At 39.5% G+C, this 27,835-nt stretch overlaps 1 protein-coding gene across 1 annotated transcript in view; it reads right to left on the bottom strand.

Moving 5' to 3' along the window:
• The window catches only part of Nup75 (nuclear pore complex protein Nup75), a 459,526-nt gene that overhangs the window by 410,163 nt on the left and 21,528 nt on the right, over positions 1 to 27,835 (bottom strand). The window contains exons 3-4 of the mRNA XM_090389073.1: positions 19,045 to 19,146; positions 17,647 to 17,734 (exon numbers count right to left, since the gene is read on the bottom strand). Coding sequence (XP_090245199.1) covers positions 17,647 to 17,734; positions 19,045 to 19,146 — 190 coding nt within the window. The remainder of the gene's footprint in view (positions 1 to 17,646; positions 17,735 to 19,044; positions 19,147 to 27,835) is intronic.

Here is a 27,835-nt window from a genome sequence, read left to right as displayed (position 1 = left end):
TCCCAGTATTAATTTACTTCTTCAGGATCACTGAGTGGACTAACACTGAGTTAGGGGAGGGAGATCACGAGAAGGACCAAGATGATGATGAAGCACCACCACCAACGGAGGTGGCCATCAAGAGACTCACCATAACCCAGACATGCATGTATTTATGTATTCTACGATAGGGGAGCTTCTTGAACATTAGTTCAACTCTGCCACGTCAATCTGTATATACACAGGTAAAGGCCAGATGTAGTGTTGGTGTGGATCTGCATTGGTGTAGTGTAGGACTGTTGTTCATGTTATCATCTGGTGAATTTGCTACCAGGCAGTGGCAATTTCAAGCCACCAACCCTGGCATATGGCCATGCCATGAGAGGCAGACCAGAAACTGCTAAATCACTATTGATTTACCTTAAAGGCAAGAGAAAGCACCCACCAACAAAGTGCAATATCAGCAGGTGCAATCGCGTGCAGCAGACAACCCAAGCCAACATAAGTATCGTATCCATCCCCAAAGGAAGGTTGGCCAGCAAGAGAATGCCTGTCCCCATAAAAATCTGGGAGCCAGAAAAAAATCCTACCCCAAATGGGGCTAGGGAATAAAAAAAAAAAAAAAACTAGTGCATAACCCAATATATATATTATATATATATATCCTATATACATTCTTCTTGGACAACAAACCAACCTGTGCATAATCTATAGCCATCCAAACCTCAAGATGTTCAAGAATAGAATGTATTTCATCAAAAAGAGAAGACTTCAATTCAGCACATCATCCAGTAAAAACATCCTGTACATTCATCCTGGACATACAGGATATTTCTGACTTGGCTTTCTTGCATTCTGATTTTTAGAGATCAGAATCCAAGTGCAAAGTCAAAATTTCATATATTTTGGTATCAGCTTGGTAATAAACACAAATGCACTATTACAAGGAGTTTGATGGAGAATTTGACGTGTCAGTGGAGAATTTCTTTTGTCAAAGACTGCAGTTGCGAATTCTTGAAAGGCTTGGTAGGTGTGACTACACAAAGAAATGAGACTTCAGATCCAAGATATCAACTGCAAACTGAATTATTTCTTAATTCTCATATAAATTTAAATGATATTTTTAATATAATGCCAATCATCTTTGAGACCAGAGATGTAAATCAGAATGGAGACCCACAGAATGAAGTTTATCATTAATGGATCCATGTTAAATAAGATGTATGAAGACTAATTGAGAATGACTGTTTCCTGTGTTTGTCAAGAAGAAAATTTATTTCCAGAAAGAACAATCCCATCACAGGTCCAACTGGGAAAATATCCCATTTAGTCTTCCAGATGTTAAGCATTTTGCCCCATATAATTTTCTTTTCCTTTTTGATGACATTATTCAAACCGAGCTTTAGTCCAAGAAATTCTGTTGGGATACTCTTTCGAAGATAGTAACTTCTAAAAAACCCAGTGCCAATTCTCAGATTACTTCTAAAAAATGTAGTGCTATAAGAAACATAGACAAATGGCTCAACCTCCAACAAAGAAAGATGAGGGGAGCTGTCAGAATACACACGCACTCCACATATTCAACAAAGAGACCCTGCCCACCCAGAGGGAAGAAATGATGGAAAGAAGGGCAAATAAGACACTCCATGGTAGGCAATATAATGATCTCCATCATTTTGCAGCATAAGCCATAGGCTTATTATTGCTAATATTAATTAGCAATTGCCACACCATGTGGCCATTGCTAATACTAAGACTACATAGCAGCATGATCATACAGATGAAGTACACCCAAAAAACAATTTAATCACCAGTATAAGACATCCGAAGCTAGCGAAGAAACTTCAGTTGATCAAAAAAAGTGTACTGTATTACAAGTATGACCTTCAGGCTGTACTAGAGGCCCCCCACCCACCCACAAGTTGTACTGAGGCCATACCATAAGAAAGTACATAGTATAGGTGCTGGTCTGCATTGTGCAGTTTTGGTTGGGTTGGTCTGTTGTTCCTTCGGCACTTAGCCACGGGATCCCCAGTGGGACACCATGTTGCCTGTCCATCCATTGACCCAAGGAGGCAGCCATGTATAGAAAGAGATATAGTATCTGAGCTTGCCAGGAAGGCACTAGAACAAAAAAAAAAAAAAAAACCTCTGCAAAGTGAAAAGAGAGAAGGGAAGACTGTCCACCTGGAAATAGGAAGTTAAAGGGAAATAGAGGCATCCCTGTAGAAGGGGCACATTCTTCACGTATGGGGAGGATCGTTGAGAACAGTAAAAGTTTTGTGGTGGTAGAGTCCACTAGGTGAAATGTTGGGTGGTCTGTTTAAGATCCCACACTGCCAGAACAGCTGAATCCATTTTACATTTAATCAGTAGTTACCATGCCAGAGAGAAGCACATGTCAACATGGCAGAGGGGACTCCTAATAGGGGACAAACGTAATATAATTAATTATATTTAACATAATTAATAACATAACATAATTAATTATAATTAATTAATTAATAGAATCATGACTCAGACCAGAGCAGCAAAGCAAAAGGCTCAAGCTAATGGAAGTACTGTGGCTCAGAGCAGAACTGAGGGGGGGCAGTTGTCCTCTGACTCACAGCCTTAAAAAATGCACTGTTTGCTGATGTTTGCAGAGCAATCGGGTACGAGACATGATAGTGCCATGGGGGATGTCTTTGTGTGTGCGCGATGCAAGGAGTGTATCGATAAAGCAAAAACTCAGCGTTCTTGTGGGCCTATATGAGAGCTTGAAGGACAGGGTGGATGCCCTCGAAGAAACTAAATTGAGGGGCCCATCAAGCTCTCAGCTGCCCACATCAACGCCAGAGCTTGCACTTGGACATCGCGTGACACAGAGACAATCCCCAAGGCAAAATGCGCTGGTCCCGAAGGAACTAGTAGTTGTTGGTGACTCTATTGTCAGGGAAACGGGGAACATGCTTTGTAAAAAGGATAGGTGGAACAGGACCAGGGTATGTCTGCCAGGGGCAAAGGTTGATGACGTTGTAGAGCGAATATCATCTTTTAAGGGCACAAAAGGTGATATAGTTGTACACGTTGGCACTAATAATATTAAGAGTAGGAGACCGGCAGAATTACTTAACAAGTACAGGTCACTGTTGAACAAAAGCCGAGAATTAGGGTTGAATTTGAAAGTGTCTGCAATTCTGCCCAGACACGATAGGAGGGAGTATATGACGAGAGCCTTGTCGATCAATTCGGCCCTGGAAAGATTGTGCAAGGCTCAAGGGGTGGAATTTTTTTCAGCCTGGACTGTACTTGTTAACAGGAGAGATTGCTTCTACAGGGATGGGATACACTTAAATAGAAAGGGTGCAAGAATATTTGCTGATGCTATCGAGGCAGTGTTAGGTGAGTCGGAAAACTGCTAGCTTGGGGGGAGACAAAGACCAATAGATTGACAGTAGCCACTTGCAGAGGTGAAAGAGATTCTTGCACTGCTTCTATTAGAATGAGCAGAAGCCTGAAAAACAAGATGCATGATATTTCAGAGACTGCTGGGAGCCATTGCGGTACAAGTAAAACATGGGTTGTGTTAGGGCAGCTAAGAATAGAAACAGGTGCAGGTATACTTGCGTGTACACCAATGCTAGGAGTTTAGTAAATAAATTTGATGAATTTGAGGTATTGCTCAAAACAACAAAGGTAGATATTGTTGGGATATCAGAGACGTGGTGTCACACAGATATAAGGGATGCAGAACTGCAATTTGGGGAGTACAACGTCTACAGAAAGGATAGACAGGATAGGAAGGGGGGAGGGGTTATGCTATTAGTTAAGAAACACATAAAAACCAAGGAAGTGAAGCCAGTCGACATCGCTGGACAGTACAGTGTTGAGTCAGTTTGGTGTGACATAAGCATTGGGAGATCAAAATTGAGAGTAGGAGTGTGCTATAGGCCTAATGACTCTGATGAGTATAATAAGAAACTGTACAGGGAAATAGAGTGGGCCAGTAAATCAGAGAGTCTTATAATGGGGGATTTTAATTTCCCAGATATTGACTGGAATTTGGGGGCTGGTTACTCACACACTAGCAGGGCTTTTGTGGATTTATTGGATGATTTGTTTTCTACATCAGCATGTTCGGGAGGCAACTAGAGGGAGTAATACTCTTGATTTGATTATCAGCAGTGATTCTTCATGCATTAAGAAACTGCAGATAAATGAACCACTAGGTGGCAGTGATCACAGTGTGCTGACGTGGGATTTACTCAAAGAGGTAACTACCATTAGGGGTAAAGGGAAGGGTTATTGCTTCGGTAAAGGCGACTACGATGGACTGAGACAGTATTTAAATTCTATACAGTGGGACCAACTGATGATGTTACCAACAGCAAATTCAAAATGGGAAGCATTCAAAGAACTTATCTTGGAAGCTACTAGGCTTTACATACCAACTAAGAAATATTGTTCAAGGTTTAGGCCAAAATGGATGTCAGATGAACTAATGAGGCATATGGCAGAGAAGAAAAATGCATGGGATACTTACAAATTAACACATGACACAGAAGCCTATGATAGATACAAGTTGATATGCAACCAAGTTACAAAGGAGGTTAGGCAGGCGAAGGCAGATTACGAGAAATCCTTGGCAAGGGATGCAAAGAAAAACAGCAAAGAGTTCTTTACTTATGTAAACTCTAGAAGGAAGGGGATGAATCAAATTGGTCCACTTGATATTGATGGGTCAACTGTTGATGATCCTGCTCAGGTAGCTAACAAACTAAATGAATATTTTGCATCGACATTCACACATGAGGAGTTATTCAGCGAGGGGAATGCCAGAGGTGTATTCAACTCTGGTAGTAAGCTACAGAATCTTGAAATAACTGGGAGTGAAGTGGAGGAGAAACTGTTGAAGATAAACACAAGAAAGGCACCCGGGGTGGATGGGATCTATCCAGTTATATTAAAGGAGGCAGCAAAGGAAGTAAGCAAACCCTTAGCCATAATTATGAGAGCTTCCTTGGACTCAGGGGAGGTACCCATAGACTGGAAATGTGCAAATGTGACCCCAATTCACAAAGGAGGATCAAAGGCTGACACAAGTAATTATAGACCTGTGAGCTTAACTTCTGTTCCAGGAAAATTAATGGAGGCACTGGTTAAAGAAGCACTGCAGGATCATTTAGACAAGACTTCAGTTATAGCACGGACACAGCATGGTTTTGTTAAGGGGAAGTCGTGCCTGACCAATTTGATTGGATACTATGATGCAGTCACAAAAGAACTGGATGCAGGGAATAGCTTTGATATTATATACTTGGACCTTAGAAAGGCTTTTGATACTGTTGCACATGGAAGACTGCTACACAAATTGGAGCAGTGTGACATTGGAGGCAAATTGCTGCTATGGATAAAGGGGTGGTTGAGGGGGAGAAGACAGAGAGGGGTAATCAATGGACACTGCTCATCGTGGACTAATGTTATTAGTGGAGTCCCTCAGGGCTCAGTGTTGGGTCCATTATTGTTTTCTGTATTTATAAATGATATTGATGATGGTATATCAAGCTTAATGTCCAAGTTTGCAGACGATACAAAGGTTGGCAGGGTTGTCAAGGACACTACTGACACTATGCTACTGCAACAGGATCTGGAAAGGTTGAGCAGATGGGCTGAGAGGTGGCAAATGAAGTTTAACATTGACAAATATAAAGTGCTACACATGGGAAACAGCAACCCCAGAGCAACGTATCAACTCTGTGGTACTACACTGACAGTGGTAGAGAATGAAAGGGACTTGGGGGTGGTTGTGCAGGCAGATATGAAGTTCTCTGAGCAGTGCAGACGGGCTGGAAGAGTAGCTCATGGAGTATTATCAATGATATACAGGAATTTTTTCAGCAGGGATAAGGAAGTGATTATTCCCTTGTATAAGGCAATGGTCAGGCCACACTTAGAGTACTGTATACAGGTCTGGAGGCCTCATTTCAAGAAGGATGTAGAGCTGCTGGAACGAGTACAGAGAAGGGCAACAAGATTAGTGAATGGAACAAAGGGGTGCTCTTACGAAGAAAGGCTTAAGTTTTGCAAATTACAGTGTCTGGAGACTAGGCACCAGCGAGGTGATCTGATAGAGGTGTATAAAGCCTTGAATGGTTTGAGCATGCTCAATGCTGATGGGATTCTTCCTCTAGCTCAGAAGAATCACCTGAGAGGGCATAAATTCAAATTGAGGAAAGACAGATGTAGGATAGACGTGCGGAAATTTGCCTTTAGCCAGCGGGTGGTTGGTTGGTGGAACAGACTTCCATCCCTTGTAGTGGAGGTTGATAGGCTAAATAAGTTTAAGGCTCAGCTGGACAGGTATTTTGAACGAACAGAGGGGTGAAGTGGAAGTGGGTTTTTTTTTTTTTTTTTTTTTTATGGCTGATGCTGCATAAGCTTGCTGTCTTGCATCAAATGCCTCTACTAATGCTAATGCTAATAGATTGCCCCCACTGCAGTGAGGGGAGCTGTCAGAATACACATGCACTCCACATATTCAGCCCATTTATACAACTCTCACACATATATAAATACAGACTTTTTTTCTTTTCTTTTTTTTTTAATTTATTTAGGGACAGACTGAATAGTAAGACATACGGCAACTCTCTCACATACATTTGCATATTGCATTCATCATCATTCAGCCAGATAGGACACAAGTGCCACCTAAACACAGCAACTGTCAGGCAATCGCATTTGTTTTATTATTATTTTTTTTTATATATATACTACGTATTTACAAACATTCACTCAGTCACCGCATAGCCTTACACGGGTGACCTGACATTCACTCGCACATATAACTCAACCAGCAAGTATAACTTATCTTTTTATTTTGTTTATTTTATTTTTTTTTTTTTACATCCATATTTAGGGTACAACAGTCTACATATATAGGACATTCACATTCAGCCATCTTTTCACTCACTCATCCCACTCACTACAGTACCCTGAATAGGATTATACTTACACTATTTTTTTTCCCTTGCAGGTTGAGCAGACACGTTTCTCACCCAGCACTTGAACAGAGATGCACATATAAGATAATAACAACAATATTTATAACATATATGCACACTCACAAACACAAGCTAACATTCAGTCCCTTATATTTATACTTTCTCACACACATAAGCATAGATAGTCAATCACCCATGCATACTTAAATATCACAGTTTACATAAATTGTTTACACGATTCATTTTTACATTTAATCCACAATATTTACTTTTAATTAAAACATGCATTTGTTTCTACATGTTGGGAGAAGGAAATATATTTTGGTAAGTCAATAAAGTGCAACAACATGGATGCGATTGAGAGCTACAAGCAAGCACACACTGCCATACACATTTTCACTCACTACTCATACATACACCAAGATGCAGAAACAGATTACAGCTGTCCAGGGTTGGACGCTGAACAAGCAAGATACAGAGAAATTTCTCGGTATCTCGCCTCACTTAATTAAAAATTATTCTAAATATTTCTTTCATACATATAAGTCATGTAATTATTATTTTGTTGTTTATGACTTCAAATTTTTGCTCTCTGCGAGGAACGTTTTGTGCGATAAAGGAAATAGCTTCACTTTTGAGAAGTAAACTTTTTAATGGGTATCTGCTCAAACCTCAGATATGTTGCTCACTGTTCTGGAGCAATGAACAGCTAAAATGAAAAGTAGTGATGTGTGTTGTATATTTCCTTTTTTTTATGAAAGTGGAGCTTGAAACAATGTAAGTAGCTAAAACTACATAGTAAAAATGAATTAATAAACAGTGATAATAACAAGGGATTAATTTCTATGCTGCAAAATATTAATTGCATGATGAATATAGAATTGTGTGATGAACTGACTTAATTTAGTAAAAGTATCAAAATTTTAAAAATAACAAAAATTTAATTGTGTCTTAATAGGTTAATTCATGGAAAGGTTGTATAGTTAATGTTATTATACGATACAATATGCATATTTGTGCATACTTTAATTTATATAAGGCACACAAACGTACACTCATTAATCACTGAATTATGAACACCTACTTAATACCATGTTGGGCCACCGTTCACATGGATAACAGCTGTTATTCACCTAGACATTGACTCCACTGGGTGTCTAAAGACATTGACATGGATCTGCAGCCATGCTTCCTCCAAGGCTTTCCACAGTGTCAGAATATATGACAGCTGCATGTCCATATTCCAAACCATCCAATTGGATTGGAGTTGGGCGAATTTGGAGGCCAATCAAGATAGGTGATATCTTCTCTGTGTTCCCCTTGAACTACTTGTGCACACTGAGGGCCGGATGACACACTGCATTATTCTCTTGGAAGATCCCATTTCTTTCAGGGAAAAAATGCAACATGGCAGGGTGCGCATGGTCTCCTAAGAGCTGCCAGCAGAGTGCCGCTAGGGGGATGAATGTGAACGGCTGTATGCTGTTGTGCTCCCTAATTTTTTTTTTTTTTTTTTTAAATGTATTGAGAAGCAATATTTAGTTCCTTTTCAATGCAACTTTATCAAAAAGGACTCCTATAAATGCCAGATGTGACCATTCAATTATAAGCATAGACAAAAGATAAGTATGTTTGTATTTCTGCATGCTCCTTGCCATAACTCCTTTACCTGTGTATTCGCCCATTGTTCTGACAGTTCTCTGAACATATTTCTGAGAACAAGCTGTGTGACCTTGTCCAGACAACTGCTAAAGCATCCCATTAATCCTCAACCCTGCATACTGTAGGGTAACAGCAGGTGAACTTAGAGCTACGTGCTGCAAAAATAAACAAATGACCTTGACATATTTCCCCATCTAATTCCATACTGTGTGATCACTACACAAAACTGTCACTTTTACTGTGCCATTATATAGTTCTAACTTTTCTCAGCCTGAAGCTGAAAATGAAACATACATGAGCAAAGGTCAAGAATTTATATTTATGAAAAGTTCAGGTCACAATATTTAGGCGAAAAAAGCTATGAACAGCATTTCCCTTTCAAGACTCACTGACATCAATAACACCTTGCTCAGAATATTCTTAGTCCACCACTACAAATTGTGCCCTACTCTAATCGCAACTTCAAAGTTGACAGAGACACCCCAGAGAGGGGTGTCTCTGTCAACAGGCTTTTCACCAGCTGATGAACCTAAACAAGACATGGAAGATCCGGGATGAACTATCTCAAGAAAAGCGCAAAAATGCAATGAATGACAGATGGAGTGGCTTCAAACCCTACAGAAGGCCCACATACAGAATATATTTTTGCTCTTCGGACAGCCTTGAGAAAGGCCTTCAAAGAAGGCAGTAGGGTTTCAGGCAAAATGGTGCTTGAAATTTACCAAATCTGGGCAGATATGGAGAAACTGATGAATAATCTTATGATCCAGAATGCTGCTCTGAAAGTGAGACTACATGAGAGAGAAACATTGGAAAAGAATCAAGTTGAATTTCCCACACCTGGGCCACACACTTTTGCCCAATGCACAGTGCAATCAACAACAGGATACCAAGACCAAATAACACCTGACCAACAAAGGTGACCCACGTCATCATCATTAAATAAATCCATCAGGATGATAAGAGAATAGGATATTATCATAGAAACAGCTACAGAAGATGACTTACAGAAAATCAGGAATTGTCGGATGATCGCAGAGCTGAACCTCATTTCTGGTCTCCCATGGGAACTAGGATCAACAATGATACTATATGATGCACACAAGGAGTTGAAGTCAGAGAAAATTATACAGGATATCTATACTAAGAACTAAAAGACCATGGATTTACTCAGGATCAAATTTTGAAATCCATAAAGGTATGCTTTGCAACATCCAATAAATCAAAAGAGTACCAAAAACTGGATACTGGAAGTAACTGGCAACAATTAGGAAAGCCTTCATTAATGAGAGAAACAAAATACTACTCAATCCATTACATTAGAGATTTTATACTCACTACAAGGTGTTACAAGTATCTGGGCTATGGCCACTCAGCAAAGGCCTACAGACAGGAAGACAAACCTATGGTCACTGTGCCAATACAGGCCACATTTACACTGAATGTCCAAATAAAGCAAAACCTGTCTCATACCCCAACTGCAAGAGCAGAAAAAGGGACCACTCACATTCCTATCAGGATCCCAAATGCCTGAAATACTTAAGAGCACAAGAAGTCAAAAAACAGACTTGTTTTACATTCAAATGTAACAGAACATTATCAACAGCCAACAGAATTAAAATACTACAACTAAACTTCAAAGGTCCTTATCGGTAATGAATCAGGTCTCCAAAATCATTACAGACCATAAAATCCAGGTCCTGTTTGCAGGAACTGTACTCATACAAAAGGTATTGTTAAGGGGCTCCAGGGGAGGATGTTGAGTGGTTAAGTCTACTATCATCAAGGAAGGCCAGGGTGGTAATGATGTTGCCAGATGTTGAGCTGCCATCGCTATCGCAGATCGTCACCTCACTGTACTCAATCAGGCTATGTAGCACCCACATTGCCTGTGCCTGCATAGAGGGACTCTTCAGACAAGTACGTATTCTGTCCACATATATGCAATGCAGCAGATACAACCAAGTGATACAGACTTTCCTAGCAACTGGATGAAGCCATTCAGCACCTTAATGGTAAAAGTATCATGGTGGGAGCACACGCTAATGCAAACTCCACCATGTGGAGCAGTCCAAGAACAGATTCCAAAGATGAACTTCTGCAGGAATTAACTGTAGCTAATGGTCTAAAGATAATCGACACCCCCGGACACCCACCAACCTGTGTCACCTCATAAAGTCAATCATATATTGTGTGACTACAGCTAATACTACTCTCCAAAATAGGATTGGTGAACGGCAGATACATACTTCGTGATTTGGCAGTGACCACAATCCCATTACTTACAGTATAGTCTGAACATCCTGAAAGAAGGTCGTACTCTCAAGATTTCACCCGATACAACATCAAAAAGGTCAAATGGGATATATTTGCACAGCACATACAAGAAATTACAGCTGAGCAACAGACCAGACTACTAGTACTTGCAGCCAAAACCCGGGCACTGGAAGTACAGAAACTGATACTTGAGAACTGTATCCATCCCTAGACAGAAGAGACAACCCAATCATGTTCCTTGGTGAATAGAAAACTTACTGCACAGAGAAAACTGATGAGAACCTCTAGAAGAAACTTCCAAAGGTACAAAAGAAACAACAGGTCGAGTTGTGAAGTCAATAGATTAAATGAGATCTACAAAGAAAATAGAAGAATATATCACAGAATCATAAACCATAAAAAGCATTCTGCCTGGGAAAGGCTTGTTGAGAGGAACTGTAACCCACACCCATGGGGACTGGGTTACAGTTCATCCAAGACAGAAACAGTGCTGACACCCTCTCATGGGAACAATCAGATTCCAAGATTCTGGACTCCATCGTTCACCAGAATGACAATAGAAAAGAATCAAACATCCAGGCTGACATGTGTATTGATGACCTTGCCTATCAAGGAAAACCCCTATGAAAAACTTTGACAGAGAGGAAATGAAAGTGTAATAGCTACAATTAAATCTGGCAAATGCCCAGGTTCGGACCAAATTGAAGTCAAAGCCATCAAAAAGCTTTGGCAGTTCTCTCCAGCTATACTGCAAAACCTTTTCAACTCTTGCCTTCATGATGGAGTCTTCCCTACCATCTGGAAGTGTGCTCATCTTAAAATTCTGCTTAAGAATGACCAAACAAAAGATCAACCAGAGTTGCATCACCCAATCGCCCTGCACTCAGCAAAGCATTAGCATAGGCATTTGATGCAAGAAAGCAAGCTTATGCAGCATCAGCCAAAAAAAAAAAAAAAAACCCACTTCCACTTCACCCCTCTGTTCGTTCAAAATACCTGTCCAGCTGAGCCTTAAACTTATTTAGGCTATTAACCTCCACCACAAGGGATTGTTGTTGTTGTTATTTGGTTTTTAGGAGCATTAGCAACTAAGGCCATATTGCTCCGGGATATGCGGTGGTCATTCCCTGACCTTTCCGCATCCTCCATATTTGGTGGTGACGGGCTCGAACCCCGGTCTAATCAAGAAGCGTGTGCTAACGCACCGCTGCTCCTTCCCACCTGGCTACGGAGGCGCCTCACCACAAGGGATGGAAGTCTGTTCCACCAACCAACCACCCGCTGGCTAAAGGCAAATTTCCGCACGTCTATCCTACATCTGTCTTTCCTCAATTTGAATTTATGCCCTCTCAGGTGATTTTTCTGAGCTAGAGGAAGAAACCCATCAGCATTGAGCATGCTTAAACCATTCAAGGCTTTATACACCTCTATCAGATCACCTCGCTGGTGCCTAGTCTCCAGACACTGTAATTTGCAAAACTTAAGCCTTTCTTCGTAAGAGCACCCCTTTGTTCCATTCACTAATCTTGTTGCCCTTCTCTGTACTCGTTCCAGCAGCTCTACATCCTTCTTGAAATCCAGACCTCCAGAGGCCTCCAGACCTGTATACAGTACTCTAGGTGTGGCCTGACCATTGCCTTATACAATGGAATAATCACCTCCTTATCCCTACTGGAAAAATTCCTGTATATCATTGACAATACTCCATGAGCTACTCTTGCAGCCCGTCTGCACTGCTGGCAGGCTGTGAGCCAATCTGCACGGCACTCTGAGCCAATAACTAGGAAAGTTATTGGCTCAGAGATTCTCTGCAACCTACCAGGCAAAGGATTTAATGTACTCCCAGGAATTTGACTTCAAAAAGGGTCACTGTGTGGAGGTTGCAATTCATGCTCTCTTTACTGCAAGTAATCTCTGCAAGTTATCTCTTTGTGGACTTCAAAGGGGCATTTTACACTCTGGTGGCAAAGTGTTCTGGAGAGGTTCAGGGAAGCTGAGGTGTCCAAACCCATATACCTACTCAAGTCCAGATACCTCTCGGGGTAACTGGACTTGAGGCACATTACCAGATGATGTCCTCAGGGCTCTGTTCTAAAGCCCCTCTGCTGGAATGCTGTTTTTGACAAATGGCTGAAAAGAACCCACAACAACACTGTCAAGCTGGCTTATGTTGATGATCTTGCCAATGTAGTGTATGGAAAATCCAGATATAAATTTGAGACTGCTGCCAACAGCATCATGGATGATCTTGCAGAATGGTGTGAAATAAACAAACTAACAGTCTCCACCACCAAGACCCGACAAATGCTCATCAAGAGTACAATGAACACCTAGCGACCATTAGCATTAGCATTAGTAGAGGCATTTGATGCAAGAAAGCAAGCTTATGCAGCATCAGATAGAAAAAAAAAAAAAAAAAAACCACTTCCATTTCACCCCTCTGTTCGTTCAAAATACCTGTCCAGCTGAGCCTTAAACTTATTTAGGCTATCAACCTCCACCACAAGGGATGGAAGTCTGTTCCACCAACCAACCACCCGCTGGCTAAAGGCAAATTTCCGCACGTCTATCCTACATCTGTCTTTCCTCAATTTGAATTTATGCCCTCTCAGGTGATTTTTCTGAGCTAGAGGAAGAATCCCATCAGCATTGAGCATGCTTAAACCATTCAAGGCTTTATACACCTCTATCAGATCACCTCGCTGGTGCCTAGTCTCCAGACACTGTAATTTGCAAAACTTAAGCCTTTCTTCGTAAGAGCACCCCTTTGTTCCATTCACTAATCTTGTTGCCCTTCTCTGTACTCGTTCCAGCAGCTCTACATCCTTCTTGAAATGAGGCCTCCAGACCTGTATACAGTACTCTAGGTGTGGCCTGACCATCGCCTTATACAATGGAATAATCACCTCCTCATCCCTGCTGGAAAAATTCCTGTATATCATTGACAATACTCCATGAGCTACTCTTGCAGCCCGTCTGCACTGCTCAGAGAACTTCATATCTGCCTGCACAACCACCCCCAAGTCCCTTTCATTCTCTACTACTGTCAGTGTTGTACCACAGAGTTGATACGTTGCTCTGGGGTTGCTGTTTCCCATGTGTAGTACTTTACATTTGTCAATGTTAAACTTCATTTGCCACCTCTCGGCCCATCTGCTCAACCTTTCCAGATCCTGTTGCAGTAGCATAGTGTCAGTAGTGTCCTTGACAACCGTGCCAACCTTTGTATCGTCTGCAAACTTGGACATTGAGCCCGACATACCATCATCAATATCATTTATATATACAGAAAACAATAATGGACCCAACACTGAGCCCTGAGGGACTCCACTAACAACATCAGTCCACGATGAGCAGTGTCCATTGATTACCACTCTGTGTCTTCTCCCCCTCAACCACCCCTTTATCCATAGCAGCAATTTACCTCCAATGTCACACTGCTCCAATTTGTGTAGCAGTCTTCCATGTGCAACAGTATCGAAAGCCTTTCTAAGATCCAAGTATATAATATCAAAGTTATTCCCTGCATCCAGTTCTTTTGTGACCACATCATAGTATCCAATCAAGTTGGTCAGGCAAGACTTCCCCTTAACAAAACCATGCTGTGTCTGAGCTATAACTGAAGTCTTGTCTAAATGATCCTGCAGTGCTTCTTTAACCAGTGCCTCCATTAATTTTCCTGGAACAGAAGTTAAGCTCACAGGTCTATAATTACTTGTGTCAGCCTTTGATCCTCCTTTGTGAATTGGGGTCACATTTGCACATTTCCAGTCTATGGGTATCTCCCCTGAGTCCAAGGAAGCTCTCATAATTATGGCTAAGGGTTTGCTTATTTCCTTTGCTGCCTCCTTTAATATAACTGGATAGATCCCATCCACCCCGGGTGCCTTTCTTGTGTTTATCTTCAACAGTTTCTCCTCCACTTCACTCCCAGTTATTTCAAGATTCTGTAGCTTACTACCAGAGTTGAATACACCTCTGGCATTCCCCTCGCTGAATAACTCCTCATGTGTGAATGTCGATGCAAAATATTCATTTAGTTTGTTAGCTACCTGAGCAGGATCATCAACAGTTGACCCATCAATATCAAGTGGACCAATCTGATTCATCCCCTTCCTTCTAGAGTTTACATAAGTAAAGAACTCTTTGCTGTTTTTCTTTGCATCCCTTGCCAAGGATTTCTCGTAATCTGCCTTCGCCTGCCTAACCTCCTTTGTAACTTGGTTGCATATCAACTTGTATCTATCATAGGCTTCTGTGTCATGTGTTAATTTGTATGTATCCCATGCATTTTTCTTCTCTGCCATATGCCTCATTAGTTCATCTGACATCCATTTTGGCCTAAACCTTGAACAATATTTCTTAGTTGGTATGTAAAGCCTAGTAGCTTCCAAGATAAGTTCTTTGAATGCTTCCCATTTTGAATTTGCTGTTGGTAACATCATCAGTTGGTCCCACTGTATAGAATTTAAATACTGTCTCAGTCCATCGTAGTCGCCTTTACGGAAGCAATAACCCTTCCCTTTACCCCTAATGGTAGTTACCTCTTTGAGTAAATCCCACTTCAGCACACTGTGATCACTGCCATCTAGTGGTTCATTTATCTCCAGATTCTTAATGCATGAAGAATCACTGCTGATAATCAAATCAAGAATATTACTCCCTCTAGTTGCCTCCCGAACATGCTGATGTAGAAAACAATCATCCAATAAATCCACAAAAGCCCTGCTAGTGTGTGAGTAACCAGCCCCCAAAATCCAGTCAATATCTGGGAAATTAAAATCTCCCATTATAAGACACTCTGATTTACTGGCCCACTCTATTTCCCTGTACAGTTCCTTATTATACTCATCAGAGTCATTAGGCCTATAGCACACTCCTACTCTCAATTTTGATCTCCCAATGTTTATGTCACACCAAACTGACTCCACACTGCACTGTCCAGCGATGTCGACTGGCTTCACTTCCTTGGTTTTTATGTGTTTCTTAACTAATAGCATAACACCTCCCCCCTTCCTATCCTGTCTATCCTTTCTGTAGACGTTGTACTCCCCAAATTGCAGTTCTGCATCCCTTATATCTGTGTGACACCACATCTCTGATATCCCAACAATATCTGCCTTCGATGTTTTGAGCAATACCTCAAATTCATCAAATTTATTTACTAAACTCCTAGCATTGGTGTACACGCAAGTATATCTGCACCTGTTTCTATTCTTAGCTACCCTACACAACCCATGTGTTTACTTGTACCGCAATGGCTCCCAGCAGTCTCTGAAATACCATGCATCTTGTTTTTCAGGCTTCTGCTCATTCTAATAGAAGCAGTGCAAGAATCTCTTTCACCACTGCCAGTGGCTACTGTCAATCTATTGGTCTTTGTTTCCCCCCAAGCTAGCAGTTTTCCGACCCACCTAACACTGCCTCGATAGCATCAGCAAATATTCTTGCACCCTTTCTATTTAAGTGTATCCCATCCCTGTAGACCACCAACAGTAAAGTACAGACATGCCCAGATCAAATACACAGGAACATACAAATACCTAGGAGTAGTACTGGATGACAACAGCTCTTTCATACCACACTGTGACTACCTCAAAGAAAAAAAAAAATCAAGAATATAACTGGGAAGATGGCTAGAGTCACATGGAGAGAATGGGGTCTTAAAACCTCACACTCTCAGGATCTACTATGAGTCTCAATTCCTGCCTATTTTGACTTTTGGTGCTGGTGCATGGGGATACGACATTGAGAACAAGTCTGTCCAGAAGAGATTGACTGAAGCACACAAGATAATCCTCCAAACAGTGTCCAGAGCCTGCAGAACTGTCTCCACTCCAGCACTCCAGGCTATCTGTGGAAAATTGCCCATCTGCCTAGAGATCATGCGTTCATACCTCAAATATCACCTGACAATCATGATTCCAGCAGAAATAAATGGAGTCCCTTTGAAACTGACAGTTGCCCCTGCGATTGAAATGAGGATGTTCCGTGCCCAGTTTATCCAAATTTGGCAGCAGAATTGGAACAGCCTATTTGGTAGAACCACATTCCACTTTATCCCTACAGTCAAAAACAATATATAATATGCAGAGATGGGGGAAACCCCTGGTACCGTTAGACCCCAAACACACTTTACACTTTATCCCTACAGTCAGGGAGCTTAATAAACAGTTCCTCTCCTAGTTCAATCCAGGACTATATGCAACATATATACTCAGTGGACGCGGTGGCCTGAATGCCAAGCTGAACAGCTTCCACCTCTCTCAAACTCCCTATTGCACCTGTGGCTCCCAGGAAATGGCAGAGCACATACTACTAGAATGTCCACACTATGCGGATCCTCAGCAACCACTTCAGTTGCTAACTGAAGTTTATTCACTTCAAGAGGCACCCTCTTTGTTAGACTCCAGGGAAAACTACAATGCTTTCTTACATTATGCCAACAGTATTCAAAAAAAGAAGTCATCTGATGCTGAACAACACACATAACCCTGAATGAATTCTCCTGAATATTGTCTTAACAGAGGGTATAACTGCATTCTCCACACGGATGTGTCAAACACTATCCGAAGAGACCCTCCTAAACTGGATTGCAACTGACAAACTTTGTTACCCACATAGACTTAGCTGCCCATATTAATTGTTCTGTATGTGCATACCAACTGGCAGACTCTACTACAAACTCAGTATCCACAAAGATACTGACCTGAGACTTCACCTATAATAACACACCCGGACTGACTGCTCACTAGACTGAACTATTGATCCACTACATCTCATTTCCACTACATAAAAATGAAATATGGCTGACTTTTGCACATAAAGCAGCTCTAATCCAAAAAAAGAAAAAGTCACGTACTGTTTAGAAATTTTTGAACAGTGCCCACAATCAGAAACAAATATTAAAATGCCAGATATCCTCTTTCACCATTAGTAATGAATAAACAAACACATCAATTTGTCATTATCAACATGAACCATTGGCCAGTTGACTGTTGACAAGCACACGACAAGAAACCTTGTCAATGGACCACTGACTCATCACACGTATTCTCTGTTTACCAAGAGAATGGGAGGAGACTACCTGTAGTCGGAAAGGAGTTTTTCACTGGCAGCAACTGAGTGCTGATGTCCTTCATTCACATTCGTGTGCATTTTGCCATCATGAATATTGCAACATTGTCAACCTAAAACCTAGAGAAAAGCTTATTGGTATACGACTGATACGTTCTCCGTTTAGCAAGAGTAGTGATAAGCTCCCAGTGGACATTTCATAGTTTCTTTCTTTACCTTCACCACACTATGATAGTAATGTTATAATGGAGAGGAGGGGAGAGGCAACAATTTTTAATATAAAATCCCACTATTATAAAGTACATATGTTAATGTATGTCGTATGTCACATATTTCATCAATTGAGGAAAGAAAAATATGTATGAAGAATGAAATACATACAGTTGTCACAGTTAATAAAACATTTAGATTTGAATATATGTCTGTCTCATAAATACATCAGTCTGTCAACTTCAATAACATGGCATACAAATTGCTTAACTGGTTGGTTTAGTGAGGGATCCTTGGCACAAGAGCAAGCAAGACTAAATTGCTCCTTTGAAAGTTTGCTTAACATGATAAAAGGATAAAACAATAGAATGCAGGTTAAGTGGCAATCATCCAACTGATTCTGCGGCATTATTGGGAGGCTGCTGGAAGCTTCATTAGCAAAACTGGATGGCATAATTTTGAACTAATATCGTGCCATTTTTCTGAAGTAATTAATATTTTATTATAATTATTTTTCTACTCTTATACAGTTTGCCTTTAGAGCCAAGAGCTAAAACTTTATCTAAACTGCGGTTTTTGTTTTTGTTATTCGTGGTGGTGGAAGCTAAAAACCTTGCAACTGATTGGAACTCTTGCCCATGATGAGCATATTTCCAGAATCATGATTTTTACCTTATGCATCCCACTCTATGGGAATTCAAAATGCTAACAATAGCTTAAATAGTAGGGCATAAAATGAATTGTGTTCCAAAATAAAAGTTATTAAAAAAAATCTTCAAATATCAAAAAATATCAAAATTCAAATTAACTACAAAATAATGGTCAACATATTGTGAATATTTAAAATTATACATACCTAATGACTCATTCACTAATTTCCTTATAAAGGGGCTAAAAAGAAATGTCTTCCAATAAGTTTCATGCAGAAATGGTTTTTCCAAGTTTCCAACATGGCCCACTAAAAAAATAAAATAAAATAAAATAAAATAAAAATAACAAAATAAAATAAGCAGTGAAAGAGAAAAATTATTTCTCAATAACATAATAAGGCCATTGGAAAAAAAAAAAGTTTTTAGCACAATCTTATTCATGAGACGGCCTCCGTAGCCGAGTGGGCAGGAAGCGGGAGTGCAGTAGCACACGCTCTTTGAGTAGACGGGGATTCAAGCCCCTGACTACAGAATACGGTCGAGCTGCCAACCCGCACTGGACTAGCGTGGCAGATTATGGTCCATTGCCCTCAGCATGAATTGTTGAGGAGGCTTCCATCCTGTAGTGGGTTGATAATGGCTGCACTTTACTTTTTGATTCATGTTCTAGAATTCTAGAACTCATGTTCTAGAATTCTAGAACATGAATAAAATTCTAGAATTCGTGTTCTGGAATTTGCTAGCCACTGATTTCAGACAACCATTTAGATAAAAAAGTTTTATATTTGTATACCAAAGTTTAACAACTGCATGTGCATATTATTTTGTTAAATGTGTGTACAGGTAACTCTCATATAACACGATAGTTAGGTTCCTATAAAATCTCATGTAGTGCGAAACCATGTTATATGGGACTAAGAATCAGTAGAAAAAGGGGGTTACATTCCAAAAGCTAAAAAAATACACAATTTTTTTATAACTATTGGAAACTTAATTTTTATTAAAAATTGTAATAACTGAACTTACAAACTGTGATACATATAGGTCAGATAATGCACATTCATCTAATTTTCTTCCTCTTCATCGCTGCTAAGCACAATCAAACAAAAACGTTTTCTCTGTTGCAGATTATCTTATTTCGAACTTTCTGACCTTTCTTCTGCAGCATTTATGTATCTTCTGGTCTCTTTAAAAAAAAAATCAGTAATATGGGTTTGTTTGCTTTTGCTTGATAGATCTTTGTAAATTTCTTGGTATGGAGCCAAGCATGTTTGAACCTCCCTTTTGAACTTTGTGCTCCTTTCAATCGAAGGATCTGCATTCAAAAAATAAGATTCTAATTGCTCAGCTATGCTTATGCCTTCATGTAAATAAATAAATAAATAAATTTTCTGTCTATACTCCGGGACGACCAAACGGTCAGAGGAGTTCGCATGATAGATTGAATACAAGAAACAGCACCGTATTCAGTAGTCACGGGCTTGAACCCCAGTCACTCAAGCATGTGTACTTAGGCACCGGCGTACCTAACCACTAGGCTACGGCGGCGTATGCTTCTTAATGTAAAATTTGGAACTTTAGAATTTTTGTCTGCACTATCATCCTCTGAATTGATTTGGTTTACCTCTAATGCCATTTCCACCAAGTCAGCATCGCCAGCCTCTTTCTACCATAATTCTTGAATGTCTTCAGTAGTCATATCATCAAAACCTTCCCCTCCTACCGACTTAGTAAGTTCTACAATCACACATATTCCATTTTCTGCCAGTTCAACCATCCTGAATGAACTGACTCTGTCCATACAATTTTCCAACATGCATTTAATGTTGACGGTTTTACTTCTTTGAGAGATAAAGCTATGATTCCAATACAATCCACAATTGAAAAATGTTTTTTGGCAGTGCTTTTTTACTTTCCTTAGGCATAATTTAGAGCTGAAATTTAATTCACAACAAAGAAGTTATTCCAATATGATTCTTAAGAACAACATTTAGTAATACATACTGGGAAAAATTTATAAACGATCAAATAAAAACCAAAATAACCTTAAAAAAGTCTTATAAGTCACAAACTACATGCTTCAAAGTCACAATTCTTTATGGTCTTGAACAAGCACAAGTTCAATAGCACGGAACCTAACATGGGAATTTCCCAACAAAATAAAATAAAGGGATTTTCCAATAATTTTTTTGCATAACGACTAGAGAGTCAACTGCGGAGATTCACAAAAGAGAATGGAAATGTTGAAAAATTACATTCAACCTAATAGTTTTAGCAGAGTTTTCCTCGGACAAAAGCTCAAAAATACCGTGCTATGCAAGGTTTACCGCAATTCTCTAAATGTGTTATATAGAAGTACCGTGTTGTGTGAGGATTTCTGCAATTTATCAGAGCAAAACCGTGTTGTAGAAGTACCGGGTTATACGGGTGTTACCTGTATTAATTTACGGGGACGATTATTATTAATGTAAATATGAAGTATGTTACATATACATGAAGAATAATACACAAAAAACTTATTCCTGTATACCTACAATGTGGGTGACTTCCGGGGTCAACCACCCAAACTGAAAGGAAAAAACAATGATAGGGATTTCTCCGTTGGGTCAACAAATCAATATGTACTATGCATTATATAAATTCGAATTTACTTAATTTCTATTTAAAATAATTAAATGCACAAGGCATAATACATTAAGAGTTTAATATCTATATAATATCGGTGTGCAGATACACCATAGACAACTCTTAAAAAACTACAAAGTAGTTGTTGTGGGCATCATTTGCTCCTTCTCATATTGTGCTCTGCCTTCACGACGAGTTTGCCATGATATTGCACTACCTCAAATAAGTAACGCTTCACTAACAGAGAAGACTATTGTTACTTATTCTCAGTGAGTACCACCACCCAGACATGTTTCAAGGCTATTGTGAATTTAATGTGAAAAAAAACCATTGGACCAGATCTATTAAATCAAACAAATGAATTATAAAATCCAAACCTAAATCATGAAAAATCTTAATTCAGATGATCATTTCAAAGCTATTTGTGAATTTAATGTGAAAAATAATCCATTGGACCAAGTCTATTAAACCAAACAAATGAGATATAAAATTTAAACCTATATCATGGAACTGTTTTGATGAGAGCCTAAGAGATCTACATTTTTATCAAGAAAACTGAATTTTGTAATAAACGAAAAAAAATTTTTTTTTTTTTTTTTTACAAATAACTAAAACCAGTACTTAAGACGAACCTCATCTCCAACTAAACTGCACAGAAGAGGTAGCTCTCCCCACCTTTTCAGAAACTTATCAGACCCTAAACGCCATTTTTCCAACTGTAAAAACCTTTGCATGGAAGCAGACATTGTTTGTTTCAAGTCCCAAAGATATCCCCTAAAGGTCCCAAACCTTTTCCGTTTTCGAAGCTTCCACACATGATATTTTGCCTCTGTAATTAAAAATATCGTGAACATTTTTTTCTTGCCCAAGGGATGATCGAATTGCAAGTAAATTACCTCCTCTAGTGTGAACTGTCTTATCCTCAAAAATCTACAAATTCTTTTCCAAACTTCCTGCACGAATCAACAGTAATAAAATAAATAGTACACTGTTTCAATTTCGGTACAAAATTCGCATAATCTGTTGTCTGTCTGACTAAATCTATACGTAATATCATTCACTGGTATATTTCCGTAACCAACCCTCCACGAAAAATCAATACACGATGGGTAGTTTCCGCCAATTTTTAGATTTTTAAAAAACAATTGTGCATTATGGTTTCCTAAATTTGGCTTTTCTGGATTTTCTGAGTTAAACAGTGTCCAGTAGAGTCGTTTTAAACCACCCTTAAAAGGATCTATATCTTTCTCCCTTAACTGCGTGCACATATCCCGAATTTTTTTGTAATATATAGGAATTGTCTCTGCTTTTGGCCCTAGATAATTGCTGCCTTTAATTAAGGCTGTATTAAATCCCATAAAATATTTTATCAGCACCGCTGATAAAATATTTTATGGGATAAAATGGTTAGATTGCACCATATTAGCCACATCCAGCAGACTCTTACAGCTACACCTCAAATTAATTTTTGGAATACTTATTCCCCATCTTCCCATGGTAAAAATAAAAATTTCTGCGTTATCTCTTGCTGTTTTCCTCCCCATAGAAACTGAAATGTTGGAACGTAAAATCGTCTCATTGTCCTAGCTGTGATTCCTGTTATAAACACTGTGTATAAGATCATAGGAAGAATTACGGTTCTGACAATAATGGATTTGTTCTCAAAAGAAAATTGTCCAACTTCCCACTCTTTTAAACTTTCCCGTATTTTAGTGGTGAGCCTCCTACAGGTAGCATGGGGCTCTCTCTAAACGGAACTTCCAAATATTGGGAGGCCGATGTACCCATTCCCCTAGCAATTTGATCCTAGTCTTGTCTTCGTTTATGTTTAACCTCGACTTCTTACCAAAAGAAGTAACCAGTGACATAAATTCTTCCACAGCATAACTCGTAGTGAGAGTGGCAGTAACATCATCCGCATACACTATACATTTACACTGCTCTGCTGGCTTTGGCAACGGTAACCAATCAAATTTGTTTGACAAATTTGATTGGTTATTATGATGTAGTTACAAAGGAACTGGATGCAAAAAATTATTTTGATATCATATACATGGATTTCAGGAAAGCTTTTGATACTGTTGCACGTGGAGGACTACTTTATAAATTGGAGCAGATGGTATTAAGGGGAAATTGGCCTCCGTAGCCCAGTGGGCAGAAGCGGGAGTGCAATAGCACACGCTCTTTGAGAAGACTGGGGTTCAAGCCCCTGATTGCTGAATACGGTTGATCTGCCAACCCGCACTGGACCAGCATGGCAGATTATGGTACATTTCCCTCAGCATGAATTGTTGAAGAGGCTTCCATCCTGCAGTGGGTTTATAATGGCTGCACTTTACTTTTCTTTACTTTACTTTTTGCTACAATGGATAAAAGGATGGTTGAGTAGGAGAAGACAGACGGTGGTAATCAATGGGTGGTGCTCTTCGTGAACTAATATTATTAGTGGAGTCCCGCAGGGTTCGGGGTTCAGTGTTCAGTCATATACCTTCATCAATGATATTGATGAAGGTATATGAGGCTTAATGTCGAAGTTTGCAGATGATACAAAGGTTGGCAGGGTTGTTAATGACAGTAATGGCAGTGTGCTACTGCAACAGGATCTAGAAAATTTGGGCAGATGGGCTGAGAAGTGCAACTGAAGTTTAACCTTGGCAAATGCAAAGTACTGCATATGGGTAGAAGTAACCCCTGAGAAACATACCACTTAAGGTTGTAGAAAATGAAAAAGACCTGGGAGTAATTGTGCAGTCAGATATGAAGTTTTCTGAGGATTGTAGACAGGCTGCCAGGGCAGTTCATGGGGTTTTGTCAATGATATATAGGAATTTTGCTAGCAGGATAAAGGAGGTGATTGTCCCTCTGTATAAGGCAGTGGTCAGGTCTCGCCTTGAGTGCTGCATACAGGTCTGGAGGCCTCATTTTAGGAAAGATGTAGATTTGGTTGAGCATGTACAGAAAAGGGCAACAAGATTGGTGAGGGGAATGAAGGGATACTCTTATTAAGAGAGGCTTAAGTTCCACAAATTGTAATGGCTGGAGACTAGGCACATGTGCAGTGATCTGATTGAGGTGTATAAGGCCTTGAATGGGTTGAGCACACTGAATTCTGATGGGATTCTTCCTCTTGTTCATATCACGAACCTAAGCATGAATTCAAATTAAGGAAAGACAGATGTAGAACAGATGTGCGGAAATTTGGCCTTTAGCCGGCACGTGGTTAATTGCTGGAACAAACTTCCATCTGTCGTTGTGAAAGTTGAGTTAAATAAATTTAAGGAGGAACTGGACAGGCATTTGGAGGGAATGGTTGTGCTAATTTTTTTTTTTTTTGGCTGATGCTGCATGAGCTCATACACTTGCGTTCTTGCATCACATGCCACTACTACCACTACTCCCCAAATTCCAGTTCTGCATTCCTTATATCTGTGTGACACCACGTCGCTGATATCCCAACAATATCTGCCTTTGATGTTTTGACCAACACCTGAAATTCATCAAATTTATTTACCAAACTCCTAGCATTGGTGTATACATAAGTATACGTGCACCTGTTCCAATTCTTAGCTACCTTAACACAACCCATGTGTTTACTTGTACCGCAATGACTCGCGGCAGTCTCTGAAATACCCTGCATCTTGTTTTCCAGGCTGCTGTTGATTCCAATAGAAGCAGTGCAAGAATCACTTTCACCTCTGCCAGTGGCTACTGTAATCTATTAGTCTTTGTATCCCCCCCACTTGACTTGAGTATCACCCGAATATCAGTTCCATCAGCGTTTTAGGCTCCCAGGTAGCAAGCACAGCTTGATTGGCATATCTGAGAGACTATCTGCAACAGCCTCAAGGACCAAAAGACTTCAAGGACCTCTGGAAACAAAAGGCATAGACACCCCCATACATTATGATTTTGAAGAAAATATATGAGAATGCTGCCTCCTTTATTAGACTAGACAAAGACAGCAGCAAATTAAAATTGAGAAAGGAGTTTGACAAGCAGACACAATACCGCCGAAGTTGTTTACTGCTGACCTTGAAGAAGCTTTCAGAAGATTGGACTGGTCACAGAAAGGAATCAATGTGAACGGAGAGTACCTAAAACTTTACAATTTGGCTTATGATAACATTGTGATCATAAGCCATGATCCCAAAGAATAAGAGGAAAATCTTAATCAGTTATGCAGAGTTAGTAAGGATTTCTGACTAAAGATGAATATGGCTAAAACAAAAATGATGATGAACAAGTATGCCACAGAAAGGGATATAATCATTGAAGGAGCAGTAATTAAAAAGGTAGAGTCATATACTTATCTGGGACAAGTTATTAGCTGTAATAATGATAAATAGCTGGAAGTCAAGAGAAGAATAAATTTCGGATGGATAGCATCAAAGAAATATAGTCACACACTGAGGAGCAATATCTCAATTGGTCTGAAACGTAAAATAATGAACTAATGTATACTCCCCACAATGACTTAGGGAAATAAAACTTGGGCACTCACCAAAAGAATGAGAGAGGCTGAAAACTACACAGAGAAGAATGGAACAAATTATATTAGGAATCAGACTCTTAGATAAGAAGAGAAACACATGGATTATGAAGGAAACACAAATAAAGAACTTTCTTACCAAAACCAAAGAATGAAATGGCTTTGGGCAGGACACATAGCTGGTAGAAGTGATGACAGATGGACTAAGAAAATAACAGAATGGTACCCAAGAGGAGCTAAAAGAAAACCTGGAAGACAACAATGGCGATGGACAGATAAAATTCACAAGTTTGCGGGTAGTAAATGGATGGCTATTGAATAAAACAGAAGGAACTGGAAAGTTGGTGGAGAGGCCTCCATTCTGCAGTGGATTGAAAATGGCTGATGATGAGGATGCCGTGTCTGATATCCCAACAATATCTGCCTTTGATGTCTTGACCAGCACTTAAAACTCATCAAATATATTAACTATACCTCTAGCATACATCACCTGTTCCTACTCTTAATTACCCTAACACAGCCCATGTATTTACTTGTTCCATGATGACTCCCAGCAGTTCTGGAAATCGTCAGCACCTTGATTTCCAGGCTGCTTCTCATTCTAATAGAAGCTGTGCAATAATCACTTTTGCTCTGCCTGCAGCCAATGTTAATCTTTTAGTCCATGAATCCCCCCCACTAAGTTAGCAGTTTTCCGACCCATCTAACACTGCCTCAATAGCATCAGCAAATATTCTTGCACCCTTTCTATTCAAGTATACTCCATCCCTGTAGAAGCAGTCTCTCCTGTTAACAAGTATATCAGGGCATAGACATTCACAAATATTTATGCAGAGATGCATGAACATACAAGGAGATAAAGATACATTTATACATGCTTACACTCAATTATCAACATTTATATTGCAGTGAGAACAGTGTTGATTGTCAAATGGCACCAGGCCCCCCAACTCTGCAGTATTGCAGTGAGAAATTTGATTTCAATCGAGACTGCTGTTATTTAAAATGTTCAACAAGTTCAGTAATAAGAGGAAAAGTTTTAATTACAGTGGCCACATCAGCTTAATGATTTTAAGGCATCAATGGGTTCTGAATATATACAGTAAGACCCCCATATCTGAGGGGGAAACGGGGGTCTTACATTCAAGACCTACCGTGGATGGCTGAAACCGCAGATACAAGCGAACACCTGCTGACCCCATATATAACGTGATTTTCTTGTACATACATATGTATAATAAAGTTCAATTGATAAATTAAACGCACAGTAAGAGATTACTAACATTAAATACGGTAATAATAAAGTACAGCAGACTCTCGATTTACTGGGATTGGATTAACTGGGACTCCAAATTAAAAAAAAAAAAAAAAAAATTAACCAAAAATCATAAAATTCAAGTAATAACTAGAATAGGTATAAACAGATATTTTGCAAGTCGTAAATAAGTGACACGAACCGGCGTTATAAGTCGTCATTGGGAGATTAGTGCACCTATTATCTTGCAACCCCTGCTGTCTTCACACCTACTGCTCAAAACAAAACAAAACAAAAAAAAAAAAAAAAACCAAATGTTTAGTTTGATTTAGCACGTCACATTGATTGTTGTGTTCCTTCACACCACAAAAGGAAAAATTGTTTTGTTATTTATGTCAGGGATGTTGGAATTTTTTTTTTTATTTATTTTTTTTTGTTTAGAAATCACGAAAATGATGGGCAAACGCAAGAGTTGTGCTTTCAAATTAAACAAAAACTTTAAATTATTCAAAAGTTTGAAAATGGTACAGCAATTAAATCTCTAAAGAACCATTATAATGTTGGTGACCAAACCATACATGACGTAAAAAATAAAGGGAAGCTATTCGATTTAAAATCGACATCATAA

This window comes from Mastigoproctus giganteus, chromosome 14 (genome assembly GCF_048544385.1).
Source record: "Mastigoproctus giganteus isolate SK-2022 chromosome 14, ASM4854438v1, whole genome shotgun sequence".
Classification (NCBI taxonomy): Eukaryota; Metazoa; Arthropoda; class Arachnida; order Uropygi; family Thelyphonidae; genus Mastigoproctus; species Mastigoproctus giganteus.
Note: the sequence above shows the minus strand (reverse complement) of the source record. Positions and strands in the feature narration are given on the sequence as shown.